Raw genomic sequence first — 27,845 nt, forward strand, 5'->3', positions numbered from 1 at the left:
CTCTTTTTCCCTCTGTGATCATGGCTGCGCTCAAACATTACCAGCCATGTTTGCAATTGTGAAACCCAAAGGTTAGCAATTTACCCGTTTATTATTTGATTCGCATATACCTTCTTCATTCATATTGGTCTCCTGCCGGGTGGCCAGAGGCGCTGTCTCTTGTGTGATCAGCAGATATCAAGGTTGGGCAGTTTTATTATCATTTATACGGGGGAAACTTTTGAGAGTGTGTTTGTGTGGGTGATGCTGCCTCATTCTCCTTCTTACTATTGCCTTTTTCGAAAAAATCCAAGAATTAATTAGCAAAATAACGACCTTCAGAGAAGAGATGATCCACATCCCTAAATATTACAGGACGCAGATGTGCTTTGTGGGGACACGATGAACTTATGTCGTATAACGTGAGAGCACAAACCCTCGAGTTCTTATGTTCATAAAATCAGCCTGTTTATCCATACGCTTTAATTAATTAAATAATAATTCATGGCTATGTAAATAGGACCCGCTGTTTTCATTACATCATGCTCATTGAGGAATAATTTGTGTTTACTTAAATACAACACAACAAATACAAATATGAATTGACACAAATGAATATGATTTAAATACCATAAGATGTTGCTATTAATCGTTGCGTTGCGGAATCGCAGGCCTCGGTTTTTCACGGCATCATCCCCCTGATCTAAACCAACCACTTTAATCGAGCTTCATATTAAAATATAATTGTATACGTGCGTGTGGTTGTGTAGCTGTAGATTACTTTCATTAACAGAAACAAACCGTTCGCCTTTTATATTTGGTTTTCATTATATTTTACAGTACGTAATTAGCGTGTTGTCTTCTAGCTGGGTCCTTTTTGTTTTCGTTTTTGTGTCTGTTGTTTGGCCGCATCTGAGTCGTATTTTTTGCTTATTACATTAATATATGGGCATGCGAGGCTGAAATTATATTAAAGAGAAGGTAGAGATAGACAGAGAAGACTTTAGCTGACTGACTCAGTCTTGTTACTTCAGTGTAAGGGAAGTTTAATAATAAATTGTACGTTTATATTTGTGTGCGGCGTGAGATCCAGAAGTAGCGCATGGTCATGTGCAGCGGGTTAGCTTTCGTGCTAACGGATTCCCTCATCACTCTTTACGTTCCTGAACCACATATTTTATATTTTCGTCACTTAAATGTTACTTTTAACATTCTATGTGACCTTTAAGTGATGTGTGTATATTATATCGGTATTTCTGAATGAAATTCAACAACTGTAAGAAGTGTTTACTCGTAGCTTCGAGGCTAATGATGGGCACGCATAAAATTATTATTGCGGATGCGAAGCTAATTTTTAAATCTACGTTACATCAGTTTATTTTAATCAACTTTTAACGGAAAGGTTCAGACAGAGTTTATTTCCTCGTTAAACGTTTTATTAGCTGACTGGGACCGGTGATCAGGATTGTATCTCTGTGTGTGATGTGTTATTTAACGCAATTGCTCGGGCATCTCATCGGCTTTATCTGCGACATTTTATGGAGAGATGTGAAGAGCAATATTTGTGATGTCGGCCACAGCGGTGTTCGGTGGCTGCTTCAAAGCCTAGTTAGCAGGACGAGCGTAACGTTACATGGACAGCATCTTTTGGGCATCATTTGCGCGCGTACGGTACGCACCAGTAACGAAAAATATGACAAAAATCGCCTCTATAATGGTAAAATGCTGTATATGTAGATAGCATGATAGGGTTTGAAACAGCCACCGTTTTTGGCACTTTGCCACCCTGGTGTGTATACAACACCAAGTATAATTGTATGTATACTTAGGGTTTCTATATCATTTTGAATCGTATAAGATTCGGGAAGGCCATTTAAATTGCAATGAAATGCGTTGGCTGTCAGAGCCGTGGTGCTGTGGGGTAATGTAGGCTAAGTGGAACTTACACAACATACGCATTTTGCACCGCAGGTTCGAGTCCCGTCAGCATCATGACCTGATCGCACTCCTGCCGCTCTCATCACCTCGGCTTTTCCTGTCACATTTTTATATTCTCATGTTGTTAAGACAAAGGAAATAAAATAATAAACAATACCACTGACTTGTTTTAAACTTCACCGAATGCTCCCACGTCTTCCATTATTTGGACAAACAGGACAGTTGTACCCCAAATGATGTAAGTTGAAAAAGATGTTGCTTTGTAGAGAAACCTAAACAAACTTTGCCAGTGTTTTGATCAACCGCATTTATCAATTGTAAAAGTCACACGGGTCTCCTTCGACACAATTATTTGACTCTTTTTCTTTTATCCAACAGATGGATGCAAATAACCATTTTAACTACGGGCCTCACTCATCTGTGTCCGCTAACTCAGGACTGAAGCATTCCTCAGGAGATTCTCTCTATACTAACGGGTCCTCCATGAGCTTCCCCCAGCAAGGGAAAAGTAAGCATGTTTCGTGTATGACGCATAAATTAAATCCAGATACTATTCTTTATTTCTTTACATGCACTATTTGATGCCTATAAATCCATTCATGTAATGCTCTCTTTTCCACTCTTTTCTAATGATTCTGTTCAGACCTGAATGGCGATATGAATGTGAATGGCATCACTACTGCAGGTGGGAGTGGCCAATCTGGCGCCCACCCTCCCTCTTCCTCGTACCCTCATATGAGCAACCATCACAACCCGGGCGGCATGGGATATGACTACATGTGGGGTCAGTCTCAGTACAACCCAGCTATTGGCCCTTCCCACAGCATGCCCCAGAAACCAGGCTCCCAGGGAGTGATACAACCACAACAGCCTCAACACCACTTCCAGAGCCACGGGCCGTACCAGGTCAATGGCAGTATTGGACCTTCACGGCAGCCCCCCGGGTCACAGTACTGGGCGAGGGGTATTCCTGTGCAGGGGGGGTCTTCAGTGCCCATGGGTTATGACTCTCGCAGCATGTATGGAGCATATCCAAACCAGGGGCTTTCTGGCATTGCATCCTCCCAGCATCACCAGCAGCCTCCAGGCATGCCGCACCAGCCTGCAGCATCACATCATCTCCAACACCCTTCACACCATCACCCATCACAACACCAGCAGCAGTCACCGCCACAGCAGCAACATTATGGCTTGATGCCTAATGGAATGCCCTATTACCAGCATCCATCACAGCAGTCCCGGACTCAGTCTCAACCCCAGACCCAGATGATACCACCCACCCCACAGAGTTTTACACCTCCACGCGGCAGCCCCCAGCAACATCACGTGAGCAGTGGAGGCAGCAGTAGTCCCCATCACATGCAGGTCCCAATGAGGTCCCCTTCCTCAATGCCTGAGAGCGGATCACCCAAAAGCCGAGAGATGCAAGGTTAGCTACCCCCATGTTGCAAACTCGCAATTCTTTTTATTTAAAGGTGTGATGAACTGGGCCCATTTATTGTTTTATACTGCTGTATGACGTTCACGTGGTTTTTACATTCACAAACAACAAAATCTTTAAGTACTTTGCTATTTTATACCTAGGTTTAAGGCCTGCTCGGCAAACAATCGGTTGGAAATCGCATGCCGCCATGAAGAACTTAGTTCAAGCCTTCTCTGAACTTGGATAGAGACGTAATGTTAGGTTTGCCCTATTCGCACATTCGCATACCAGGACCTGCCGTTTGCTGAGCCTGGTTTCAATTCTGACACTTACAGGATGTTCGCTTGAATATGATTCCCTCTTGTATAACAAAAGCTTGAGTTAAAATTTAGGTTTTAATTGATCGCCCCTTTTAAAATAAAAAATGTTATAGTCCTTGTACAGTCACTGTTACGTAATAGAAAATTAAAGGGATTTGCAGGGATCATGTCATATCCACTAGGAGAGTTACAATATACCAGTATTGTTATTAACGTTATATTTAAAATGATTGATTATTGAAATTTTATCAATAGCTATGTTACCATTCACCAGTTTTAATGCACATTTTGGAATATCTTATAAAAAACACCATGGAAACACATGTACTGTATAAAATGTCTGTGCGCAATAAAAAAGTCACATGACTTTGTCTCCGCTATCATAACATAGCACCTGAAAAGTTGACTTGGTCATTCAACAATGACCTTAGCCAAAGTGTGTCATCGAAGTGGTTCGGTATAACTATACCCAAGAATTGTCTGCTTTCCCAAACTACTGTTATCCTCCAGGTAAAATGACAGGACTGCGTGTATTGCAGTTCGCCTCTGCACTCTGAGGTGCATGTAATTTATTTTATAGGACAACAAACCGAACTGCCACTTCAAACTTTCTGCTTGTTATTTGGTGTCAAAATTTGTGCCTTAAGCACAAATCTTTTCTGCAATATTCCAGTTTTGTGCATAATTAAAATCTGCAGCTTTAGATGGAAACATAGCTAGAGTTACATTTTAGCTTGAGTCACAATGGTTACAAACTCTCTCTCTGCTTTCTTATACTGGTATTTTTAGTGTGGTTTATTGGCGAAAAAAGAGAAAATATAAAATAAAGATAAATTTAACCGATAGCATTCGATTTAAAAAGCATTTGAATTGATATGAATGACTAAATGAGCCATTTATATAGCGCTTTATTGGGTATTGCTTTACAATCATATTAGGGGGTCTCTCCTCACCCACCACCAGAGTGCAGCATCCACTTGGATGATGCGACTTCAGCCACATTACAACAGTGCCAGTGCTCTCACCAGCTATAGGTGGAGAGAGGCAGAGATAGAGCCAATTAAGAGCGTGGGGATTATTAGGAGGCGATGATTGACAAGGGCCATTGGAGGGAATCTGGCCAGGACATCCGGGTTACACCCTTACTCTTTTACGAGAAGCGCCATGGGATTTTCAATGCCCACAGGGAGTCGGCACCTCATTTTAACGTCTAATCTGAAGGACAAGGCCTTTTTACAGTTTAGTGTCCCCATCACTTTACTGGGGCATAAGGACCCGCATAGACCACAGGGTGAGCGCCCCCTGCTGGCCTCACTAACACCTCTTCCAGCAACAACCTAGCTTTCCTAGGAGGTCTCCCATCCAGGTACTGACCAGGCTTAGAAAAAAATTCATTAACATAATCATATGTAATACTATTTTTAGATGAATAAATCTTGCATTTGTCATAAACATAGCCTCAAAAGATGGTATGGTGTTAAGTAAAAAAAAAAGTAAAAATCTGTTACAACATTCAAATGCGGTGGCATAAGAATGCAACTATTATGTATTTTCTCAGTAATAGTCCAAATGATGGCAGAACAATTAGTCTAGTCACTTCCTGAATGCTGTTATGACTGATACTTTAAAGTACCATTGGTAAGACTGCTTTTCAGTCATACTTGTTAAGTCACCAAAGGTAATTGTTGTGTGAGTAAATAGTGTGAAAAATTACTGTATAATTTTTGTTGTTCAGTTGAACACAAAATAGATTTTGAAGAACGTATGAAAGCAAACAGTTCTGGGCACTTTTGACTACTAATGTAATTTTTCATACAATAGTAGTCAATGGTGTCCAAGAACTGTATGGTTGCAAGCATTCGTACAAATATCCTTCTTTGTGTTCATCAGAACAGAGAAATGTACACAGATTTAGAACAACTTGAGGGTGAGTAATTCATGACACAATTTTAATTTTTGGTTGAACTCTCCCTATAACAGGTCTTGCCCCAGTTCTTTGCTCCGCCCACATAGTCACAGAGTACAACATGAAAAAAAGAATGAACATAGTTTCACGTATATACATTTTTTTTTACTTATAAACACTATTCGGGCAAAAAAATTGTGTGCTTGGCCATGGATTTTATAAACATGCTGAATGTGGAAAAAACTAAAATATTTACTATTGATGTATTAATGCAATTTTTTTTGCTTGGGTTTAGATTTTCCTTCCTTTTGTTATTCACGCCACAAACATCTTTAATTCAGAGGTGTCAAACAACGCATATTTGCTGTGTGTTTGTGGCTAATGTTTGTTTTACACATTATTTTGTAATGTTCTTGTCTCAAACTAATAACTATTGTATGTTTTTGTTCTTGGTTTCTAGCGCGCATGAGCGAGTCCTTGAAAGAGGTTGATAAAGGCTTCAATGGTGTTGATAGAGCCTCTGTATCCAAACGGTTGCTCGAAACCGAGGGTTTTTCTGTCAAGTCCCCCAGCTCGGTTTCTTCAGCCGACTACAGCCAGGATCTGGAGCAACCTGCAAAACAACATCAGGAAATGGGAGCTGCCCTGCAGGAACTCAGTCCCCCTCGTGTCTCGGGACGTCATCTACCACTGGCTAGTCCACCTCGGAAAACATCAACCCTGTCAGTCCCTGTTCCTGGCCAGCAATCACAATCTCCTTTACATTCAGAAGTTTATGCTTTGTCCACACCTTCTCCACCCTCTCCCGTCTCATCGCAGCCTCGGATGGTCCATTGCGAAAGACCTGTTGGATTCTCTGCACCATCACCAGTTGGTGACAAAACTCCCTTATCGTGTTCTCCGAAGACGTCAAGAGCTCCACCTGCTGTTTCTCAAAGTCGTTCTGTGACATTAACGCACCCCCCGACAGGGCATGTGCCTCCTCAAATGGTTCCTTTACCTCTGGAAGAGACCCAGAGGTCAAAAAGTCCAGTCTCTCCATCACCTCAATATTTATCTGTTGTCACCACTCCGCCAAGACTGTCACCTCTCAAACGACCCCAAGAAGCATCACCTCTTACAGGTCAAAGTCCTAAACATCCTGCTGCTTCCTCGACTCCAGCAACTGATGCCAATAACATCGATCTCTCTGCACACTCTGTACTACTGTCATCTGCTTCAACTGTGACTGCAGCGCCTCCCGCTGTTAGTTCCTTTCCTCGGGCACCTACAGCATATCCCAGTGTTTCTCCTGCTCCGAAGGTGTCTGATTCCCTCACCGGGTCTACAGCTCATTACGTGGACGCCTCAGAAAATGCAGATGTTTCTTCTCACAAAGTACGAGTGGAAGCAGATCACCAGACCAGTCAGGAAACTCTTAGTAAGCATGAGGTCTGCGACTCCCCGAGCAAAGCTGGAGTCGTTAGCAAACAGGAGCCCAACAACGAGGCTCACGGTAGGAATCTTGAACCAGCATTTATCATTCCAAAAAAAGACTCTATTTCACTTGTCAAAAAGGACCGTCATAACATAAAGGGTCAGACCACACCAGGGAAAGGAGAGAGTGACACTTTCGATGATACTTTTGGCACTGACACGTCAGTAGACTACCCATCCTTGGCCGAATCAAGCTACTTGGAAAGCTCAAGAGTTGAGGGGGTTAGTTCTATGATGGACACTTTCGATGATTCTTTTAGCCTTTCCCAGACTGAAGATCCATCAAAGTTAACCGAGGGTTCCATGACTGATGAAGCTTCTTGTGTGGAAGAAAACTTGAACAGCTCCATGACCTCTACCTGTTCCAGCGGGGAAACCTCCCTCAGAAACACCACGTCTCTGTTGGACGACTGTTTCAACGAAAGCTCACAAAATAACTCTTCCCTGCTCTCTGCATCTGTAAATGTCTCTGCCAAGAGTATCAAAGGTGAGATTCTTAATGTGAAGTTGAACCATATCGAACCATGATTTTTTTGTTCTGTGGAACCAAAAGAATACATTTTCAGAAATGTGTCAATGGTTTTGGGTCCATACATGGTAGTCAATGCGGTTCAGTGTAAATAACAAAGGTTTTGAATAACAAGAATAAATGATGAAAGAATTTTTATTTTGGGGTGAACTACCCCATTTTTCAATATCCATAGTTGAACTACATTGTGTTTTTGACCCAAAGGTGATAAAATTCCTGGCAAACAAAATGGACCTGATGCTCCTAACTTATCTGGAGGTGAGAGAAGATCAGCACTCTCTGCAATGACAGCGATGGCACTTCAAGCAGTTGTCAGTGGTTCTGTTGAAGGGGCGACCACACATTCACCACCATCTGAAGCCCTGATCACCATTCCGATAAAAAAGCCCCGAAAGCCTAATACCCCCCGGACCTCCACTGCTGCTGCTGCTTTTGGTGAAGGTAAAAGCATTGTTTAAGATTCTTGTTGGCTGTTTGTTTCCAAAGGTTCAACAGTGTTACAATTGACTCTTGATTCTTTTTCAACAGGCTCTCCTGATTCCATGACCAAAAAGCGTAAGTTGTCCCCTGATGCTCCAAAAGAAGAAAAGGTCAGACGGAGAAAGAAAAATGAGGAGAAGCCACCAACTGCAACAAAGAAGAGAAAGCTTTCCAAAGAGGCTAAGGAACTGGATATTGTCCCTGTTGATATGTCAAGTCCTTCAAATGCTTCAAATGACCCAATGGACTTTGTCCATAATCAGAGCATGCCCAATAATGAGACTCCCCTTGTTAAACCGAAGAAGATCAGAAAGCGTAAGGTGAAAGAAGGCGACAAAGAGGCTAAATCGTCCAAACCAGTCAAAAACGAGGTTGCGAAAGCAAAGACTGAAGATGAAGATGGTAATGATGATGCAAACAGCTCCACAGCAGGTATCTACATCTAACTTTCTGAATTTTTTTCCCTCTTATACTTAGTTACAGTTTTAACTTTATTGCAGTAAAATATCCAATAACCACTAGGCCAGTGTTATATATTTTGTTCAGTTGAGTACTAACAATATCTTAAATGTTTCCAACTATTTGTTAATCGTGAGAAAATGTCTATTTTAACCAGTGACACGGGGCCGTGTCTGACAGTCGCCTGTCAATAGCCTCATATCCGCGTTAAAAAAAATACTAGATGGAAAGCTGGTGAAATGCAGGAAAGGAGACTAGAGGCTGTTATATGATTGGCTGAGGTGCCTTGTGTGATTCGTGTAAGCTGTTGCGCTTTCTCCAGACCTTGCATATCGCTAATAACAAAGTCTTTGGCATTACCCTCGATTTCCGCTTTTACTCCTGTAGAAACCATGACAACACAGTCTCATGGACAAAGTGTCATAACGTATATATTGTTATTTATATAGTTACCGAACAAGCAGTAATCACTTTTAAATCATATGACTAAATAGTAATAAATACCTTTTATGAATTACTTCTAATTCGTCTAATTCATTTTTATGAAATAAGATCATGTCATTAAACGCAACATTTATACAATTTTATTACTTTACATAATAGTGATTTCACGTCTGATTGGTTATTAGTGGTGGAGTTGAAGACCACAGTTCCCATTATTCCATGCTCCTTCACAGCGTCCCGTTGTTGTTATTTTCTACATGTTTTGAATGTGTGCCCTCTAGGCGGATTTTACAAATTGTACCTTTAATAAAATGTGCCCTCTAGGCGGATTTTACAAATTGTACCTTTAATAAAATGCAATAAAAAAAATCTTGTTTTAGGTGACACCCCTAGGCGTAGGGTTGCAACTGAGGAGCAAGTCCAGTTTCCTCTGCAGCATGGGTGAGTAATACTTTGACCAGGGTCCTGTTTCTAGTTATGTAAAAAAAGCCTAAAAAATCGAAAGAGTGATACTCATGCTCAGATTTTCTTGTACTGCCAGTTTATGCCAATGTTTACACACGCTACATAGATAGGCAAACTCTTGAAGTTCAGAAAACTTGACCCAATTAAATTGATCCTTTTATTGACTGTTTTCTATTTCTTGTGTTATGCATTTTGTAGCTGGCGGCGAGAGATTCGGGTCCGGAGAGTTGAGGACCGCCTGAAAGGGGAGACGTGGTATTACAGCCCCTGTGGTCGAAGGATGAAGCAATTCCCAGAGATCATCAAGGTACGACATGTTATAATTCCTCAGATTTTTAAATCATTCGTTTGGTTTTACTTTGGAAAGAGTTAACCATCAATGCCGGATGTTTTTATCAATATTTTATCAAACTATTCTATCAGTAGTTGGACTGTTGCTCTGTTTTCATTCTGTTTGTGTTTTGGAACACATTCTCCAGTATCTGAAGAAGCATCAGGATAATCTCCAAGGGGTTTCAAGAGAGCACTTCAGCTTTAGTCCACGCATGCCGGTGGGAGATTTTTATGAAGAGCGAGAAACGCCTGAGGTTTGTATTCAGTGTTCTACATGTGCTACAGACATAAGGGGTTCTAATCTGTAAAGATGCCCTTTTATTATTTTTCAAATGTTGCACATTTCTTTGTAAAATAAAATATATTTTATGTCAAATAACAAAACTAAATTGCAATTTTAAAACAAATTCCAAATCAAATAAAAAATAAACAATGCAAAAAAAAATTTAATATAAAAATACGAAGACTTTATCAGTGGTTTTCCTAACTTGGATTTTTTTGAGAAATCGCAGCATATTATTAACGTTTTCCAAACTTGCAGTTAACACAGTTGCCCCTGCTGTTCAAAACATGTATCGCTATTCATTTTAAGATAGGGTATTATGCTATTTCATTTATTCTGAAGTTACATTGTTAAACGTGCTGGCCTCTAATGCTTGTTAAAAAACAAGTTGGACGTTGTATTTCTGTGCCCGATGCACTCCAATTTGTTTCCGAATTTTTTTTACAAGTCTGGATCCCTGTTTCATCCTATACCTTTTATTGGCCATTCTCCTGGAAAAGCATGTACACACGTCATGAACCGAATGTAAGGGGCTGTGTCCACCAAGGCATTTCTGCTGGCATACGGCGTGATTTTTCAATTGTTTCCAATGGAAACGCCGCGTTTTTTTGAAAACGTGAGCAACTGGCAGATTTTTCCTTGTGCAAAACAGGTGCTATGCGTTTTTCCAACGATTAGCGCTGCCGTTCGACCACGTGCCCAGAGTTAAAAAATTCTCAACTTCATCTGGGTTAAAGCACCTCGGTGGATACAGCCCCTAAGCGTACACCCACACACTAGCTAGAGAAAAAGAGCACTCCCATGCTTCACGCCCATCAATGCTAATAATGGTACAGCTGTATCTCTCTTTTAAAAATTGTATCAAATTAAATACTCTTCGAAGATACTAAGTATGCAATACTACTGTATAGGTACTCGAAATTAATTAGAGATTTGCAGTAACTGCGTGTGTTATCGCATCTTTAATATCTAAATCGACTTGAATCATAACATATTATAATCGATTTTAATTATAAATCCAGATTTTCAACCGGCTAACAGTGAATCGTTACATCCCTAGCTAGTCATGAAACATAAGAGCACATATCTTCACCATATTTGAATATAGTTCTTTTATGGGTTTGTTTTGACTTAAATTGAGCTAAATAGGCTCAATTTTAATCTTTCTCTTATACACGCTAGTTTGTGAAGCTACATCACATTTGTTCTTATTGCTTTATTGTTTACAGGGTATGAAATGGTTCCTCCTTGCCAATGAGGAAGTGCCCTCCATGATCATGGCAATAACAGGTAGACGTGGTCGTCCTCCAAATCCAGACAAAGAGCCTCGTTCCCGGGTTCGTAGAGCCAGAGGCCAAGGAAGACGCCCAGGTAGACCTCCCAAGGCCAAGATGGAGGATCTGCTGAGCAAAGTGGATGCTAGGCTGTTGAAGAAGCTTGAGGCAAAGGGTGAGTGTGAATGGGTTTGATCCACATTATTGAGTTGTTAATCCGTATGAACACGTCATGTTGTTGACTTTACATAAATGTTATCTTCAGTTGCAGAGGATCTTACAGGGGAAGAAAAAGAGAAGCTGGTTAAGATCAAGAAGAAGATGAAGAGAAAGGTGCACAATTGTTTTAGTGACAAATCAACGGTCCTTATTATTGAAACTGTTTTGATCTCAAAATCTACATTAATTAAAATGAGCTTTTGTTTTTCTCATGCAGGCAAGAATGAAAAGAAAGGAGGATGCAAAGAACAGGAAGCTCAGACAGGAGAAAAAAAAAGCAAAAGTAAGAGACCTATTTAAGAACTCCACATTGACACATAGGGTTACTGTGGTTCGAGGGAACTTGAAAATGTATTTCCAGGACTGAAATAGTCTTAAACATCAACAAAATCTTTATTTTTAAATCTTATAAATCTTTATAATTTATACAACAATAAAAATGGAAAAAATTTAGATATGTGACCTCAGACCACAAAACTATTCATTAGGGTCAATTTTTCGAAATTGAGAATGATCATTTGAAAGCTTTCCAGTGATGTATGGTTTGTTAGGATGAGACGATATTTGGCAGAGGTATAACTATTTGGAAATCTGAATTATGAGGATGCACAAAATTTAGAAAATTCAGGCTCTGTAGCAGACTGTTGCTAAGAAGAATTTGAGTTCCCAAAAGGCGGGCAACAGCAAGAAGAGTTTGTAGGCGTGTTTCAGTGATTTATTTTTTTTCACTCTCAAAAATTAAGCTTTTATATATGGTAGGAAATTTTACTCTTTACTTAATATCCTAATGATTTTTGGCCTAAAAGAAAAATTTATAATATTGACCCAAATTTATTGTTGGCTATTGCTACAAATATACCCGTGCTACTTATGACTGGTTTTGTGGTCCAGGGTCGCATAATAGGCAGAAGATTAGTGGAGAACATTCTAAGAGTCTCCCTTGAAATTCATTGTTTCAAATATCACTGCAAAACCATGTCTAATAATCATGTCTAGAAGAATATTGGAAATTTGTTGGCTTTAAAGGTCTGTCAACTTTGATATTCTCATACCACTTATGCCATATCAGGTCACATATCCATCATACTTTTCACAATAACCGTTACTGTTGTTGCCTAAACTCAGTTTTCTGATGTTTGTCTGTTTTGTCATGTTATCAGCTGGAGAAAGCCAACGAGCAGAACAATGAAGAGCAGACTTTTGATAAAGAGAGCCCTCAAGTGACGCCCAGGAAGCCTGGCCGCAGGAGGAAGATTCCAGCTGTAGAGGCCGTGGATCTGCAGAAGGCCAGTCCTATAAAGAGTGTGGCAAGCGCCCGCTGCAAAGCCAAAGCTCTAGCCAAAGCTCAGGCACAGGCGGAGGCTGAAGCACAGGCAGTGCTCACAGCTAAGAGACAGGCAGAGAGAAGAGCACAAGCTCAGAGACGCATGGAGGAGAGGAAGAGACAGCAGATGATCTTAGAGGAGTTGAAGAAGCCTGCAGAGGACATGTGTCTGCCTGACCACACGGTGAGACTTCTTTCTTTAGTTTTTTTCTTTATTGCAGTGTTTGTTTGTTCTGTTTTTTGGTATTTCTTTATTTCTATTTTTGTGTTGTCTGTTTGTAATTTTGTTTTGTTTGTTTGTTCATTTTTATTTTATAGCACTAAACTCATGTGTTTGTTGTATTGTTTTTTTTATCTGTTTTTCTTTCTTTCTTTCGTTTTTTGTTTTCCTTATTTTCTTTCATTCATTCCTTACTTTTCTTTCTTTCTTGCACACACCGGCTATACCACACGATTGGTTTTATATCTTTGACAGTTGATGCCATATGTTAGCAATTGTAAAACAATTAGTGCTGTCAAATCAATTAATTGAGAATAATCGATATATAAATGAAAATAAATCCAGTCTGATATGTTTATTTATACTGTATGTATCATAAATATACACACAATATATATTACTAATTTTTAATTAATATATACATGTATTTTATAAATGGCACTATCTCGTATGTTCATTTAAACAAACTTTTATTTTGGAACCCGAAATTGCGATTAATCGATTTGGTAGCAATGAAACCAGTGAAAAAATTGTTAAGGTCATAACTGGAGTGTAATTTATTTCACATTTTTTGTGTTTTCACTTGTGTCCCTCTGTAGCCTCTCCCAGCATTGTTACGCATACCAGGACTTGTGCTTTCTGGTTCGGCTTTCTCCAACTGTTTGAGGGTAGTTGAGTTCCTCCACGGTTATGGAAAGTTCCTGGGATTACAGGTGCCCAAGGATATTCCCAGTCTGAGCACCCTGCAGGAGGGTCTTCTCGGCCTAGAGAAAAGCCAGGGCCAACTCCTTGATCTGCTTATTAAACTGATGGAGGCGGCACTGCACGATCCTGGACTACCCTCAAATAACCAGGTTTTTCTTTTATTTGAGTTCAATATCAGTATATTTATTAAAACAGAATTAAAGCAATGTTAAAACAGCATTCACATATATTCAGTGATTAATGAATTTCTCTGTTTTATTTCTCTCTCACTCTCTCAGTCTCTGAAGATCCTTGGAGAGAAACTGGTGGATTTGGAGCTGAGTCACAGCACCGTGTCCGAGGTTCTGCGGGTCTTTCTTGAAGCTCACGGCTTTGAGTCGGAGGTGTGTAACAGTCTGCGAACAAAGAGCTTCCAGACCCTTAAAGCTGATGTCAAAGCCTCCATACTGGCATTCCTGGTGGAGGAACTCAATGGCAGCAACTGCATCACCAGGTCAGCAAGAACAGAAATACAATGATCCGTAAGAACCTAATTGAAGTTTTTGCCTGTAAAAAAGTAGTTTTTATTCTATGTTTTTGCAGAGAAATTGACAACACGTTGGAGAATATGGCAACCTACAGAAAAAACAAGTGGATTATTGAAGGGAAACTGCGCAAGTAAGTTTGCCTTAACACAAACTTCTGTCACTTGACAAATTCCTTGTGTGTCCAAGCACACTTGGAAATAAAGCTCTTTCTGATTCTGATACCGGAGGACTTTTCATTGGTTGGCATATTCTTTATATTTGGTTGTGTGTTCACATAGGCTGAAGGCGGCACTAGTGCGTAAAACAGGCCGCCCAGAGGAGGAGCTGTGCATCGAAGAGCGACGCCGTAGTGCCCGTGTGGGCATGGCTGAGGAGGAGAGCATCGAGGAGAGCAGCGTGTTGGAGAGAGGTAGTCGACGCAAACCCAAGGAGGAACCCAAAAACAGTGAGGTACAGATGCTTAAACACAGCCGTCTAATAATCCTGTGAACAATTCACCGTTTTCCCAATGAGACGACTAAATGATTCAACCGTTTCCAAGTTCAGTTGACTAAATGATTCAAATGATTCAAGTCAAGTAAACTTCAATCGTCTCAACTTGTGTCAACTGAGTAATTCCACTGATTCAACTTGAATAGAGTCAACGAAATTGTTGAACTGATTCCACTTGAGGTAACTGAATGATTAAATTGATTACACTTAAACTAAAATGACCAAACCATTTAGTTGACACAAGTGGAATCGATTACATTATTTAGTTGACTTGAGTTGACAGCAGTGATGCCGGTAACGCGTTACTCTAATCTGACCACATTTTTCAGTAACGAGTAATCTAACAAGGATGAATCAAGTTCTGGGTATGTAATATGCAAAAAAAAACACTCCTTGCTGCTCTAATGCTGTGAACAACAGGTTCAATGTTCATAAAACATGTTAAAAAGTAGATTATAAATAGTATGTTTTGCCATTATTAAAGTGTTAACAGTTAAATATGTCAGGTCAAGAAAGACTGATTTGACCGTTAAGTGAAATCAAGAAAATCAGTCTTTATATTATTTTTAATGAAAGCTTTTTTTTTTCTTCAGGAAATTGTCTTTAAGTTTAATTGTTGTTGACATAACTGTTAAAAATACACTTCCAATAAAGTGAGTGTTGGCAAAGCCGATTGTCATTTTTATGTTGAGGCAGTGGGGGTGTTGGCGGCATCTGCTGAATCTAACTGATAAAGTAACGTGTAATCTAATTTATTTACTTTTAAAATCCAGTAATCTGTACAGTAACTAAATTACTTTTTAGAGGTATAATCAGTAATCAGATTACTTTTTCAAAGTAACTGTGGCAACACTGGTCGACAGTAATTTAACTGATTCAACTTGAGTTAACTTTAATGGTTGTGTCGATTTAACTTGGGTTGATCAAATAAATTATTAAATAAATACAGTTAAATCGAATGAATGATTAAAATAGGGTCAATTTAATGATTTAATCAACACAAGTTGAATCGTAAATCCGACCCGAAACTTTTAAATCATTTGGTCCACTTAAAATAAGACCGTTACTCACTGCTGTGTGTGTCCACTTGGATAGGTTAAATGCAGAGCACAAATTCTGAGTATGGAACACTTGTCCTCACCACACTCACGGAATGATTGAATCAATTAAACTTCAGCTAAAAAGGAATGAACCATTTAGTTGACTCGAGTCGACTGAATGATTCAACTGAAGTCAACCAAATGGTTCAATCGATTTAACTTGAGTGAACATAAATGGTTCAGTCGATATAACTTGGGTTAATTAAATCATTTAGTTCACTCAAGTTGAATCATTCAATTAATTTAACTGATTTATGTTAGGTCTACTAAATGTTGGCTGTATGATTCAACTTATGTTAACTGAATGGTTCAACTAATTCAACCGGAGTCAACTAAATGATTCTTTTATGTTCTTAAGCACAACATCTCTGTTTCCCTCATAGATCGAGAGTCCCAATAATTGCAGTGTTGCAGAACTAGAGCGTCAGATTGATAAACTTACCAAGGTATGTTTCTCACAAATCTTCATTTGAAACCGAATCTGTGTCTTGTGCTGCTTACACTTTAATAACACATGTCAATATAATTTTTTTCTCAGCGTCAGCAGTTTTTCCGTAAGAAGCTATTCCAGTCATCTCATTCCATGCGGGCAGTGTCTCTCGGGCAGGATCGGTACCGCCGCAGGTATTTGCTGTTGCCGTATATGGGATGTTTGGTCGTGGAAGGAGCTGAGGATATTTTGGGTGTGTATCCTGTATTATTTATTCCACTTTTTTACTTCCATCATTCTTTGCTTTCTGTGATCTTTTTTTGGAGTTTTTTTTTTTTGATTTTCTACATTAACATGTAACCTTTCTTTGTATGCAGCCTCGGGTGATGTTTTGGTCAGCGATGAACCCGTCTCTCAGGTGAAGAAAGAAGTCGGGTCTCCAGTGAAAGCGGAGGTTAAAGTTGAGCAGCCTCTTTCTCCCGTTCTCAGTACACCTCAGACATCACTTCCGTGTTCTCCTCCAGCATCCCAGCTTTCCCAATCAGACGTGGATCCTCTGCCTGGTCAAGCATCCCTCATGAGCACCCCTCGAGGACGGGGCCGTCCACGGAAGATCAAACCTGAAGTTGAGCTCCACCTCCGAACAGCTAAGAACCGCCGTCGCCGCCGTAGCAGCAGATCCGGAGGTGAAGACTCGGGCCTTAACTCTCCCATTCAGGATCTCGCACAGCCCCCCTTCCAGGCTTTTGTTGACCAACCGCAGGACCCAGCAGCCGATAGTGCACCAGTCACAGCATCTGGAGCTGGGCAAGGTGATGACAACAGCCAGCCGGAGGACAGTATGAGAGAGCAGGCAGAGAAAGCAGGCCAGTGGTTCAATCTGTTGCCTAAGGAGCCATGTGATGAGACTTCTCTCTCCCAACCTTGTGAGAACCACTTGACAACTCCTTCAGCCCCTACTGAAGACATTCCAGCCCCCCTCGGTTGTGCTGAACCTCAACCTCAGCCTCTGTCAACACAGGTCAGTACCTTGAATCTGAATGACACATTTTCCCACTGAATGAAAGCTAAGGTTAATTCAGAAAGTTGCTAGATTTGTTACTGTACGCTTATTCTGAACAATAGTCACTAAGGGGGTCGTAAAAGACGCTGAATATAGTGACAAAGTTTTAACAACAATGTTTTTGAGTGTCCCTGGATGTGTTGACTGTCAATAGAAGACAGTTTGCCAAAACGTTTAAACAATGTTGAGATATTTTTTCATGAGAAGAAATATAAAAGATTTTCGGTTCGTTTTGAAACTATGGCAGTACAAATTAGATTATGGATTGAAAAAAAACTGCAAGCTATAAAGCCATCATGGAAAAAAAATGAAGAGAAGGATTTATAAATTCATGAATGTTTTTAACAAAATCAAACCTCAGGCATGACCAAGACATCTAACAGCAATTTGAAAGACTGACAGCATGAAAACTGATAAAAAATCCAGGTTATCGCATAAAAAAAAATATTTTGGACCTTTTCCTAGTATATAAATATATTTCTGTAAAAAATACAGAGCATCTTTTCTGTTATTTTGACTGTTTCTCCAGTTTTCAATTTCTGCAAATAATTGAAAATAGACACAATAGAAATAATGCAAACAGAAACAATCGTTTTACTTGAAATTTGAGAGAAATATTATTATCAGATCTCAGAATGAAACAAAAATCTTAGGTTTTGCTTTATTAATTCCTTTAATCTCAAGGGATCCCAATGGCAACCAATCTGGCATAATAATATAATAAAGCTATAGTTCATTTTTCATAGGGGAATCAACACAAATATTGTAGTCCTTGTTGTCAATTGATTTATTGTCAGGTTTTATATATTTTATATATTCTCATTTTTAACAAATAAATTCAGAACTCATTTATGTTAAAATGAAATGAATAATGTGCATCGATGTGTGCATTGACGCATTTTTTAATTGCATTTAGGATTGAAACTTAATCAAAATGGTGATAGACAGGAAGACATCTTGGATAGTAACATTAGAATGCATGTGGATTATATAAATGTATAAGAAATGCCAAACAATTTTCAATACAATATTCTTATTCGGATGGCTTCTCTCTGTCACAGTTGCAGACGGCAGTTCCTCCTCCTCAGGTTTGCTCCACTCCAGCTCCCAGGGCCGGGAGGAGGCGCAGAAGGGGCAGCGGCCCGTCACGAGTGCACTCTCGGTCCAGCATCGCAAAGAGGCGGGGCAGACCACCATCCAATCTCTTCCAGGACGTTGAGCAGAAATATTTCACTCAGCTCGTTATAAAGCCTATTTCATTAGGTGAGTGCCATTAGGAGAGTCACACATTCTCTACAAAAAAGATTTTTTTAAATTGTATTTTTTTTTATTATTATATACAGATATATATATTTATGTTGATATAAGCTAAATGCCTTTGTGTTCTGCAGAGATGGTGAAGGGCTGGTGGTGGATCAGAGAACCAGAAGAGCTTACAGCCATCCTCAGCGCCCTCCACCCACGAGGTATTCGTGAGAAGGTCCTTCACAAACACCTCACCAAACACATGGAGTATCTTGCTGAGGTCTGCACGCGATCCGTGACTGGTGAGGGACAGCGACAGTGATCCGTAGTCAGTGTGTGTGTCTTAAGTGCAGATTTATTGCATTCCTCATGTTTTGCTTCCTAGATCCCATCTTTGAGATGACGGTGGAGGAGGGTGACGCACTGTTGGAGGCGTCTAAACAGACGTGGAATGAGCAGGATAGAGCCCTGCAGATAGACATCAGTGTTCTGCAGTGGGTGGAAGACTTGGAGCTGAGGGTAGTAGGTGCGGATTTACAGCTCAAGGTAAGAAATGCATAAGACCGATGTGAGGAAAACGTTTAGGTTAAAGTTTTAACCTGACATTAAAACTGCTAAACACAACATGAGGACAGTGTAGTAACATTAGAATGATGTAAACATTGATAACCACAAGGTGGTGCTATTTCTTTTTTAGTCTGACAGCTACAGAGATCCATATAAGAGTACAAACACACAGTAATGATACAGGCTTCATCTTTAGTACTTTAGATTTATATGCCACTGTAGTTGTTTGTGTTGACCAGTCTGACAAATTTCAGAAAAGTGCTCTGATATAACTCCTATTGAGAAGTTAGATTTGTTTCACTCGTAGTGTTTGTGTAGAGATTTAAGAAGCTATTCATCTTATCATTATTTAAAGGGACAATTCTGTCATCAATTACTCACCCTCTTCTCATTCCATACCTGTGCGACTTTCTTTCTTCTGCAGAACACAAAAGAAGTTATTTTGTCAATGTTAAAAGTTAAAAGTCAATGGGTACTAGGGATGCCACAATACTCAATATAATATTGAACCGGTCGGTACGACCTCAATGGTCAATTACGTACAAGTGAATTTCGGTTTTCCGGTTTGCGTTTAGGTTTTTTTAGTGCGCTGAATTACACTGTGAACTGGCTCTGTCAGTGTTTGTCTGTATGCTGAGATAGATAAATCCCCCGCATCCCCAATATCTAATATCGAGTGGTGATTGGGGCGGTGAAGCGAGACTACCTACAACACGAGAACCAATGTGCTGTTGTCACTTATAATGCTGATGTACAGACGCTAGGTGGCTTTATTATATGCCCCTTGAACTAAAGTGATAATGTCCATATTTGGCACATCAAGAATGTATTTTTACACTGCATACGAAAGCAGCATGTTCACGTTACTCTCAGCACATGCAGCAATAGCATCTCTTCTAGCACCTCCCTAAGTCCGTTTAACTAAAGTCATGCCACTGGCCTTTCGGACAGCTATTTACGTCTTAGCAAGAGTGCCTCCAAGCAGCTATTTAGCTTTGCTTTTCTTCTAATTTATTGCAATGGCAGTGATGCACCTTGTTAATATATTATCTTTGGCCTTTCTCATTGAGCGCACGTTTACTTTGCACAAAACCTCTTGCTTAAAGATAGTAAAATAAAGAGAATTTCAGTAAGTTTTTACTGTTCCTGTCACATAAGCATAAAACAAATTCAAAATCACTTTGTGCAGAAGCCATCAGAACCGAACCAAAAACCCTGGGCCATAAACCAAGGTCTGTATTGAACCGTGGATGAGCTGTATTGTTGCATCACTAATGAGTACTACAGTTTTGTTTGGTTATCTTCAAAATATCTTATTTTGAGTTATGCTAGAGAAAGTCTTTCATCTACAGTCTTCTTTCTTCTTGTTTGTTTGGAATGAAAAGAGGATGAACAGAATTTTCTTTTTTGGGTGAACTATTCGTTTAAGCGTTCCCAGCATGGCTTTTATGAATTTGTTTCTTTTACATGCATTTGTTTGTTGTAACCTTACGAAAAATTAACCATGGATAAATTATAATAACCATAATTTTTGCTTTTATTAATGGGAAATCCTAAAATTTACTAAAGTCTCCCTATAGTGACCAAAGTTCAAAAGTGATATTTGCTCTTTTAATCTGGTCATACAAATTGTAATGAATCATCAAACGTGTTATTTTATATAATAAAACTATGGTTAATTTCCCCAAGGGTAACAACATGAATATAGCATTCATCAGTGTTCAATCAATTCATTTATTTTCAATTTATATATTTTTTTAATGGTCTTAGCATATTTTTTGTTGATAAATTTTGCTTTTACTTTAAATAATTAAATACCGAACTAACTAGTTTTGGAAAGTAATATTTAATAATATACACATACAAAAATTTGTCAACAATTACCATTCAGTAGCGCTATTATACATTTGTATTATAACAAAATCTTTTTCTTGAGGTTAGCTAAACTCATTGACCTTGTTCAAATATGAATTTGGCAATATTGAAAGTAGCTTCCCCAGCACTACTCTTCAAATCACCATGTCCACATTATTTCTAGATGGGCTCTCCCAACATGGAGAGTGGAACAGAGACTGGACAGGAATCTTCAAGTTCTCAGTTTCAGGTAGCTCACACATACTAGTCCACATTAATAATACTAAATATAAACTTCAAGACTTACTAGTGATGTAAAAACAATAATTATTAACTAAGTCACTTTTGTTTGAAACAAAAATATAAATTTCAAAATGTACATATGTTCCTTCCCGAAACATGAAGTCAAGTTACGTAAAATTATTAATTTAAATATTTAGAAATATTTCATATTTTTTTCACAACAGACAAAAGACTGTTAATTTAACGCAGCGCTATTGTATTAACATTATGCAAAGCAGGTGCAGTATAAATAATTATTAATCACATTCTGTCAGCATTTTTTTCACGTTCTTTTTCGCTTGCTTGTTCATCATTTGCCGTTCGCCCTCCTTTAATTTTTCTCCCATGAGTTTTTCTCTGTATCCCGCTGGACTGATTCCTCTTGTCCTTTCAGAGCTTTACCCCTCCAGAGCCAGACTCCACGCGGGAGGACCTGCAGTATTACGAACACGAGGTGGACCCAAGGGACGACTGGATGGTCAGGACTAAAAAGGATTGGTCTGATCTTCTTCGAGTTCCCAACAACCCCCTGGACCAGGCTGTTTTCCGACTTACTAACCTGGAGCGCAACATTGAGCGGCGGTATTTAAAGGAGCCGCTGTGGAATCTGGCAGAGGTGATCCGTCTTGCTCCCCTGACCCCTCCACCAGGAGGCGAGGAAGTCCCCTTAGATGCTGTTAGGTGGGTCTTTATCAGGAAGTGATTCTTCCAAATGTAGTCTCAGTGAGTCTTAGTTTCAGTTTATCATGTGTGCATTGCAACAGTTTAGACATCTTTGTGTTTCTAGTTTGGAGAGTGAGATCACGCCAAGGATGAGGACGTGGCGACAGGCTCTGGATCGCTGCCGCAGCGCGTCTCAGCTCTCTCTCTGTCTGATGCAGCTAGAGAAAGCCGTAGCCTGGGAGAGATCTGTCATCAAAGTGGTGAGCACACGCATTCAAAAAGCCTATTGGGCATATGTTAAAGTCAGAGTAAAGTGACATTGAAATATGTGTTCCAAGTTTGTCACACAACTGAAAACTGAAAAGCACTCGAATGGCTCAACCTAAGTCCCCAGCCCAGTAGCCTTTATGTGAATACGTTTTATGGGAGTATTTGAATTCCCACACGCGAGAGACAATTTGCGCGATATTAATCGATAGATAATTCACAAGCAGGTTAATAGGTATGCGTATTTGGCGTGCTGTCCGGGGAGAGGGCAGTTTCTTACGAACTCTGAGTACTCTCTCCATGACCGGGGGAAAGGCTCTGGGCCCGGTATTAGCCTGAACCCAGAAAGCATTGTGGTTTAGCATTATTTGAATTATAAAACGAGTGCGTCTTTGCTATAACCAAACGCATATTTAAAAAAGGCAATACTAATTTCTCGATGGAAATACAATCCAAAGTTATTGAAAGTGAAAATGAAACATACAGTTATACAAAACTATACTCCAACGGCGTTTCAGCCGCCATTTTACTATTTCGAGCTTGAGCCTTCTCGACCAGTCACTTTCCTCTCATGTTGTTATGGAATGACTGGTCTCCGTCTTTGGTTAGCTGTGAAAAAGGTGCTTGAGAGGAAGTTTTTTCAGAAAAGTTGAAAACTTTTTTCAACCTCAAAAGACAATCTGAGCTGCAGAAAAAGATGCTGGAGTTGGCATTTTAAAACCTTTTTTTGAAAACACGGTTTCCTCCATAGGATATGGAAAAATAGAAGTCAAGTGTGAACACAGGCAGCTTTGTAGTGGTTCTCTCTTGAGCTAATAAGGTAGATGCTGAGATTGCTTATAGAGAACCAGCCGGTTGGATTATCTGTTATTTTGTTTGGGATTTGTTTAGTTGGGCAGAGTGAGAGCCTGAAAGCGTGAGCGAAAATCTTACTACCCTGACCTGATGCTTGGCGCTGTAGCGATAGGGGATAAATGCTCGGACGCTCAGTCTCCCGTTTTATCCCCCCCAAACAATCCTAAACAGATTGAAAAAGAATTGGTGAAAAACTATTTAATGGTTTTACTAACTAATTACAAAATATGTCAGTGCCATTGTTTAATCTCAAAATGCACACCAGTTATGCTTTTATCAAAGACATTTATAAAAGCGACTTAAATATCCTAATTTAACTAAGGCATAGTCCTGGATTAAGCTAAACCTTTTCTTTGAATACGGGCCCAAGTGTTTACCATTAAATGGCCTATTTGCATTTTGAAGTATTATTTTACGCAACTATAGTTATTATTAAAGATGCACCGATATATCGGCCAGTAATCAGTATCGGTTGACATTATTGGCTATCGCTGATAGTTTAAAAACATCCAATGATCAGAGCCGATATATCCTGTCAATCAAAAGAGGACTGGAAATGCAATGAATTTGTGCTCTGTATGTGCACAGACGTGTCAGGTGTGTCGTAAGGGTGATGATGACGAATACCTGCTCTTGTGTGATGGCTGTGATCGTGGCTGTCACATGTTCTGCTTAAAACCAAAGGTCATGCAGGTGCCAGAAGGCGATTGGTTCTGTCCCACCTGTGTTGCCAAGGTAATGCCATGACTAGTACGATAAAATCAAATTACTTGTTTTATCAATTTACTCAAATTCTATTTAAGGTTTAATGTGAAACAAAATCAGGTTTGTGTTTTGCTGCCCGTTTCGTTAGTTTATGGTGCGAGTGTGATAAAATCGTAACATTATTTTCCAGCATACCGGAGACGAGCCACGATCACGTTCAGCACGTCAGAGGTCAAAGATGCGGAAACGACGTCTTGCGGAGGATAGTTCAGACGAGGATGAAGGCTTCAAACGGGGCATGACCACACGGCAAAAGGACAATACTGCTTCCTCAAGTGGGACAAGCATCTCCCCTTCCAAACGCAGACGGATGACCACAAGAAACCAGCCTGATCTCACTTACTGCGAGTGAGTCCGCACTCCAGCTTTCTATCCTTTCTCAGTACTTGGTTTTACATTATAACATCCGTCTGAAAACCTGAATATTGTGTTTGATGTGCACTAGGATCATTCTGATGGAAATGGAAGCTCACTCGGATGCCTGGCCTTTCCTGGAGCCGGTCAACCCCCGTTTGGTGCCTGGCTACCGACGCATCATCAAAAACCCCATGGACTTCCTCACTATGAGGGAAAAACTTCTACAGGGAGGGTAAGAGAGTTTGAGGCTAATATAACTATACTTTTGCTACTTTTATTGTTTGGCAGTACAGAAACTACAGCTTATCTCTTTACCCAAGCTAGACACAATAATGGATTTGATATCAACTGTAAATATTGGCACACAAATTTCAATTTGTGTTTAAAAATTGCGCCACAGGTATTGCAGCTGTGAGGAGTTTGCCGCTGATGCTCAGCTTGTATTCAGCAACTGCGAGCTTTTCAATGAGGACACATCAGATGTCGGCAAGGCCGGCTACTCCATGCGGCGCTTCTTCGAGAGCCGCTGGGCAGAGTTTTACGAGAACAAGGACAAATAAAGATTCTACCATCTGCTGCACGGGAGAAAGCATTGAGATGCCACGCCCCCTTTGATGCTCATTACTACTAAAAACTCTTTCTGGAGAGCTCTCCGGTCCTCTGTAAGCATACGTGTGTAGATATGTGTATAGTTTGATTCTGTTTGTTTTACAAGTATCTGTTTTTGTCCCTCCACATGGACCCTAAGGTTAAAAAATCTACCACCTGGTATTACGAAGTATAAACTTCCCATCCAAAATTTCATCTGTTGCACCTTTGGGGCTAAAGTACGTGTTCAGAACTTTGATTGGTTTACACTTGATGTCACACGTGCAATCGAAGGGATTAGCACACCTCTATCAGGATATTTTTGACACTTTTTCTCTTTAACAAAGCCGCCTTCTCCATGTTGTATAGGTTGTGGACCACCTGTGTCACCTTGATTGAATTGTAACGTGCTTTTAAGACTAGAAGCAATTTCCTCAGTATATTTTTTATTATATACTATATATACACTTAGTGACAGAAAAAACTAGTTGGGATTATTTAATAGCAATAGCCTGTAGTCAACTGTACAGACCACGTGATAGAAAGATGTATAGGCGACTCATCAAATGGCCAGTAAGATGTACTACAAGTAACTCCATTTACTTTTTTGCTTGTTGAATATTGGTCGTATCTGCAGTCATTTACTGGTTTATTTTTGCTTTCTTGTCCTGTTAAGCCTCCCAAACCCAGAAATAAATCAATGTTTTGCCATAGTAGAATCTTATGTAATGACCACCGCAAAAACTTATAACCGCTACAATGCAAGAACACTGGCCACCAGTTTTTAACCCCCTTCGTTTTAAGCTCCTTGTTTTTAAGCTCTGCTAGCTGAGTATCACTTTTCAGTGTGTGACTATTGTCCTTTGGGGCGGGGGGAATCTAGATGGCATTGATATTGGTGAAATGATTTGTATGTACGTTTGGTACATCAGTGTAGATGTAAGGTATACTTCACTTTCTATTTAGTGTGACTGGATATAATTTGCTCTCTGCTTTCACAAAATGATGATTTTTTTTGACATGGCTTACTGAAATCATTTGCGTTTTAAGATGTGTAGACTGTCTTATGTGTTGGTGCTGGTGTGTTTGTGTGGTATCTATAAAACCTGGACCAACTCCTTTAAAAAGGACTTTTTCTTTTGTCTTGCGATATTAACTGTTTCCTCGATAGAAGAGGCTCGTCATTCTCATTTTAATGAAGTTAGCCGGTAAGTGGTTTTAAAAATGTAAACCAAACACGATTGAAAAAAAAGTTTAAAGTAGCAGATTTTAACGTTTTCATTTTCCCCTTACAACTTCATAGGCAACGTTAGTCATGGAAGCAGGATATTATAGCACTGACCGCCGTAGAACACACTATTCACATTTGTTTATCATTGTCTTCATACACTGAACTCTTAAGTTCATTCACTTTGTGTTCCTCAACAGAAAAAAAGGGACTGGTTTTGTTTTTAAAGACGACAAAACTGTAAGCTGTTCTAGAAAAATTCAACAAAATGTGGCGTTTAGTGAATTTTTAATAATGTACAGTTTTTGTGACTTTAAATTTGTTCCTTTCTATATTTTTAGGACCAATATATTGTTTTTAAGAGGCGTTAAACGACCATGTTGTTTCAAAGTAATGTAACACACGTGCATCTGTAGAATGTACTGTAAGCAGAAATAAAACCACATCTAGTATACAAAACTTTTTCTTGTTGTCTCCATGTTTTCTACTGTATCGTCATGCATGACTATGGTGTAGATTCTGCACAATGAATGTGCTTTGTTTGGGACTATCAATGCCTATTCGCATTTATGCACTTGGTTAATGCTATCCTTTTTATGCTTTGTGCTAAAAGAACATTGATTGTTGTGTTTTTATTCATTCAAAGTGTGAGCCAGGCAGTATGACAGCACACAAAACTCGGGTGGCTGGAGCGTGTCTGCAGCACATGACGTGGTGAGATGCTGCTGTCTGCTCCAGCTGTACCCGATCTTTACTCTAGACAGGATGAATGCTGTGGCTCCTTTTTAATTTGTTTCATGTTTGTGCACATGCACATTTTAATTTACCAAAGCAATAGTCAGCTGAGTAACCTTGATGCCAGTTTGTATGGTTCTGGACACTGCGTGTATGTGTACGTGTGTAATGTTGGTGTCAGCATTCTGTGTCAGGTCTCTACACTGTTAAGTCTGGCTCCCCTCACTGGCCTACACTGGGTTTAGATCCACAAAAGAGAGGATCACACCTCAACAAACCACCAGCACAGGTTGGATTACAGGAGGGGTGCACATGTGCTCCCTGACCCTATAGAGACAATGGAAGATAACTTTTTTAGAACCTATTAACATTTACACTTTGTCCACACTGGATGCAACAAGACAAAAACACATTTTTGGCCACCGCTGGTCTTATTTCTTCAGCTATTTTCTGCAGAATATGTGCAACTAAAGATGATTATTTTTATCTGGTATATTTTTGACATTTAAATATCGAACATGCACACTTGCACTATTAACATACACACTATTGTTAATATACTGATTATAAATCTTCCTGTTTTTGCTATTATAAGATTCTAACTTTCTCTAAATCAGAGTCTATACATACACACCTCCCATTTATTTGATGTAGTTAAAGATTTGCTGGTGTACTAGAATTTATGGTTGTTATAAAGGCCAAGAGAAGGCCCCTATTCTATGTTTAGCTCATCTAAAACAGGCCACTTAAAAGAGTGCCCAGCAGCATCAAAATAGATGTCATGGCAACTGAAATAGGCCAAAAGTGCTGTCGCCATGGAAATGATCACAGTACTTCACAGGCAGGATGATGAAAGGAGAGAAACGGTGCTATAATACATGCACGTGTGCTGTGTTTTCGGTCTATGGTCATTTGATTAAAGACGTTGTCATGGAAACACTTGCAACAACAGCAATCGAAAAAACCTTCATCATAAATCCCAAAAATGATCTGCCAGCATTTCCAAAATCTCCTGAACCCTTGTTGCAGTTGATGGACCTGTTGCATGTA

General features: G+C 39.6%; 1 protein-coding gene across 2 annotated transcripts; it reads left to right on the forward strand.

Moving 5' to 3' along the window:
* On the forward strand, nt 1-26,513 carry baz2a (bromodomain adjacent to zinc finger domain, 2A). Of its 2 annotated transcripts, XM_056732198.1 has the most exons (31): nt 1-182; nt 1,951-2,155; nt 2,296-2,425; nt 2,561-3,346; nt 6,027-7,529; nt 7,776-8,012; nt 8,100-8,483; nt 9,335-9,395; nt 9,618-9,726; nt 9,899-10,006; nt 11,265-11,484; nt 11,575-11,642; nt 11,746-11,811; nt 12,689-13,036; nt 13,672-13,926; nt 14,056-14,270; nt 14,360-14,434; nt 14,583-14,754; nt 16,280-16,342; nt 16,435-16,579; nt 16,704-17,347; nt 18,451-18,652; nt 18,781-18,936; nt 19,020-19,180; nt 21,240-21,305; nt 21,732-22,018; nt 22,125-22,260; nt 23,711-23,857; nt 24,018-24,235; nt 24,333-24,476; nt 24,645-26,513. In XM_056732198.1, the coding sequence occupies exons 3-31, from the start codon at nt 2,296-2,298 to the stop codon at nt 24,802-24,804; spliced, it is 7,266 nt and encodes a 2,421-aa protein (XP_056588176.1). In that variant the 5' UTR covers nt 1-182; nt 1,951-2,155; the 3' UTR covers nt 24,805-26,513. The 2 variants fall into 2 exon arrangements, with proteins under 2 accessions (XP_056588176.1, XP_056588175.1); XM_056732197.1 differs by lacking the exon at nt 1,951-2,155.
* Nucleotides 26,514-27,845: the final 1,332 nt, after the last annotated feature.

This window comes from Triplophysa dalaica, chromosome 20 (genome assembly GCF_015846415.1).
Source record: "Triplophysa dalaica isolate WHDGS20190420 chromosome 20, ASM1584641v1, whole genome shotgun sequence".
NCBI classification, from domain to species: Eukaryota; Metazoa; Chordata; class Actinopteri; order Cypriniformes; family Nemacheilidae; genus Triplophysa; species Triplophysa dalaica.